General features: G+C 43.5%; 1 protein-coding gene across 1 annotated transcript; it reads left to right on the forward strand.

Moving 5' to 3' along the window:
• Positions 1–542: 542 nt before the first annotated feature.
• On the forward strand, positions 543–2,582 carry LOC137717550 (CBL-interacting serine/threonine-protein kinase 25). Its single transcript, XM_068456948.2, has one exon. It carries the CDS (start codon positions 1,064–1,066, stop codon positions 2,384–2,386), a length of 1,323 nt encoding a protein of 440 aa, XP_068313049.2. The 5' UTR covers positions 543–1,063; the 3' UTR covers positions 2,387–2,582.
• The last annotated feature ends 911 nt before the right edge of the window (positions 2,583–3,493 follow it).

Here is a 3,493-nt window from a genome sequence, read left to right on the forward strand (position 1 = left end):
TTCAACTTACTTTTCAAATAAATAAAAAGAAAACTAATAAAAGATAGTGTTATTCATGTACTCACTTTTAGTTTTCCTACACTCTTGTTAATTTTTTACCATTAATCTTCTTTAATTTATTTAATTCAACGGTTGAAAATTAAAAGAGGTGTGAGAAGTAAATGTGGTGTGAGTGTTTATAGCACTACCCTAATTAAAAGACGAACAAATGCTTCAAAAATTACATAGTGAAATTATTGGTCATCGGCAAGTGGCTTATAACTCAGTTGATTATGAGCATTTGCCTATGCACCAGAGATCTCGTAGTCATATCTCCCTCCCCATAGTTTAGTCTATATTATTATTATCCTATCATTTTGTCAAAAAAAAAAAATTATTGGTTATTGTTTTAGAGGATTTGGGTCATATCTCGTCTTTGTATCATTTAGTTGTATTATAATTTGTAACATTTCTCTAATAAATATGAAACTCATATGTGTTGATTAATTTTTCTCTATAGAGATATAGTATAAATGATAATATAAGTAGATGGTAAGTGTAGCACCACTCTTGTCAATTATTAAAATCGAAGAAATATTAGGGTTTGTTATATCTGGACCAATAAAACTCGTCCGCTTGTTTCTGTAATCTTGCTCACCACAAGCGCTTATGAAAACATGATTCTGTGTGCGTCCTGCGTAGTCCCCGTTCTGACAGAAAATACCAGGTGCTCCAATGGCGTCATGCCAACCATCCTTCTGTCTCGCCTCCTCTTTCTCTCTCCAAATCCAAACCTCCCTCTAGTCTTTAAACCCCTTGAATGGAATCCACTCGGATCAGTATCTCAGCCATTCTTTCTTGGATTCCATCACACCATGAGCCCAACTCCCCAAATTAACCAAAACCCATCTCAAATCCACTCTTTAGTTTCAATATTTCTCTTACATTTGGTGTTTAATTTTCCAAATCTCAATTAGACAAGTCAAATCATTTGTTTAATCGCGGTTGGTGCGTCGACAATTCCGAGAATACAACTCCTTGACGAAAGAGCATCGTACTCCCAATACCTAATTTCCCAGAGTCAATGGAGGAAAGGACGGCGCTTTTCGGGAAGTACGAGGTGGGGAAGCTGCTGGGCAAGGGGACCTTCGCGAAGGTCTACCATGGCAGACAAATCGCGACGAACGAGAGCGTGGCGATTAAGGTGATCAGCAAGGACCAGGTGAAGAAGGAAGGGATGATGGAGCAGATCAAGCGGGAAATCGAAGTGATGCGTTTAGTACGCCACCCGAACGTCGTGGAGCTGAAAGAAGTCATGGCGACCAAGACCAAGATCTTCTTCGTTATGGAGTACGTCAGGGGCGGCGAGCTCTTCGCTAAGGTGGCGAAGGGGAGGCTGAAGGAGGATCAGGCCCGGAAGTACTTCCAGCAGCTGATCTCCGCCGTCGATTTCTGCCACAGCAGGGGCGTCTCCCACCGCGATTTGAAGCCGGAGAATCTGTTGCTTGATGAAAACGAGGATCTGAAAATCTCCGACTTCGGACTCTCCGCTCTGCCGGAGCAGCTCCGGAACGACGGGCTTCTGCACACCCAGTGTGGGACTCCTGCTTACGTGGCGCCGGAGGTGCTGAGGAAGAAGGGGTACGACGGATCTAAGGCGGATATCTGGTCGTGCGGAGTTGTGCTGTTCGTTTTGCTGGCTGGGTTTCTGCCGTTCCAGGACGAGAATCTGATGAACATGTACAGGAAGGTTTTCAAGGCGGAGTTTGAATGTCCGCCGTGGTTTTCGACGGAGGCGAAGCGGTTAATCTCGAAAATGTTGGTTTCCGACCCGGAGAAGCGAATCACCATTCCGGCGATCATGCGCACGCCGTGGTTTCGCAAGGGGATGAAGAAACAGGAGGAGTTCACGGAACCCACGGAAGGTGTTGATGAAAAGTCCGACGGGAGCGACCCTCCGAAGTTCTTCAATGCATTTGAGTTCATTTCTTCGATGTCGTCCGGGTTCGACTTGTCGAATTTGTTCGAGAAGAAGCGGAAGGCCGGGTCCGTGTTCACGTCCAAGTGCTCGGCCGCGGCGATCATGGCAAAGATCGAGGCGGCGGCAAAGGGGCTGAGCTTTAAAGTGGGGAAAGTGAAGGACTTCAAAGTAAGGATGCAAGGGCCGAATGAAGGGCGGAAGGGGCGGCTTTCGGTGACCGCGGAGGTGTTCGAGGTGGCGCCGGAGGTGGCGGTGGTGCAGTTTACGAAGTCGTCCGGGGATACTTTGGAGTATGCCAAGTTTTGTGAGGAAGATGTTAGGCCAGCATTGAAAGACATTGTATGGACATGGCAAGGTGACGGTAGCGGTAACGGAAACGGGAAAGTCGACTGTGATCAAGCTCAAGACCGATTAAACGAAGATTAATGTGTTAAAGTAAATTAATAGTAACAATCTTGGAAATACTGAACCTAATTTTGGGGTTTTTGGCTTTCACATTTTGTAGTTGGTTTTTTGCTTTTTGGGCTGTTTTCGGTTTTTAGTATTTTGTAAGCGCCACAGTGGAATGTTGAAAAACTTTGTAAAGACGTAAAGAGTTTAGTAAAGCATCGATTTTCTGTAACTTTTTTCAACTCCAATCGCAAAACAGATGAACTCACTTTTTTTCTTTTAATTTCATAATGGAAATCACACTTATTCTTCATGCGTGGCTATTTTTTCTTTTCCGTATCAATTTGAGTAAATCAATTGTTTCTTTTTATTATATCCTCACATTTGAGATGTATTGACTTAGAATGATACCAAAAAAAAAAAAAAAAAAAAAAAAAGAGTTTCGAAAACTATTTGACGAAAGAGTGTTTTGAGTGAAATCTCACAATGTATAATTAATTAGTTTGGCTGCTCATATTCTAACAAGGGAGAAATTTTTTCAGATGACTAACACATTAGCTTACTTGGAGTTCCTAACCAATACAACTTTAACACGTGCCTATTTCATTATTGAAATAAAAAGATTGCCACATTTTGATATTTATGATAAGCATTAATAAACAAAATTCCTAATATACCCCTATAGTTCAAAGAGAAAGAAGTAAGAAAACTCTCCGACTACCCCCTTCCACGCCGACCACCCGCCTCCATCGCCGCTTTGTGATTCCACCGGCGACACTCTATATATTCTCTCTTCCTCTTTTTCTTGCCCTCCTTTTATCTCGTTCTCCCCCACCCTATTAGAACCACCCACCTCCGTCGACCCAGATTTGCCGTCTCCGACCTCTGAATTAAGATCTGTCTTTCAACATCCCTTGTGTCCATCTCAGAAAGAGCACAAGAAGGAGGACAAAACATTGAGATGAAAAAGAAAGGGAGAAACGTGTGGGGAAGGGAGGGATGAATGGGGGTGGGGTGGGGTGGACGATGCAGGTCTCCGACAAGGAGTGGGCCGATGGGGGAGGCATGGGAGGAGAAGGGTGTGGGAGGCGATTTGGAGACTGGGAATACAAGGAGTCGGTTTAATTTTATTTTTTAATTAAT

Source organism: Pyrus communis, chromosome 8 (genome assembly GCF_041283825.1).
Source record: "Pyrus communis isolate YQ-2024b chromosome 8, ASM4128382v1, whole genome shotgun sequence".
NCBI classification, from domain to species: domain Eukaryota; kingdom Viridiplantae; phylum Streptophyta; class Magnoliopsida; order Rosales; family Rosaceae; genus Pyrus; species Pyrus communis.

Bases quoted from the DNA above. Each gene is read 5' to 3' on its own strand.
- LOC137717550 (XM_068456948.2), top strand. From the start codon at position 1,064: ATGGAGGAAAGGACGGCGCTTTTCGGGAAGTACGAGGTGGGGAAGCTG.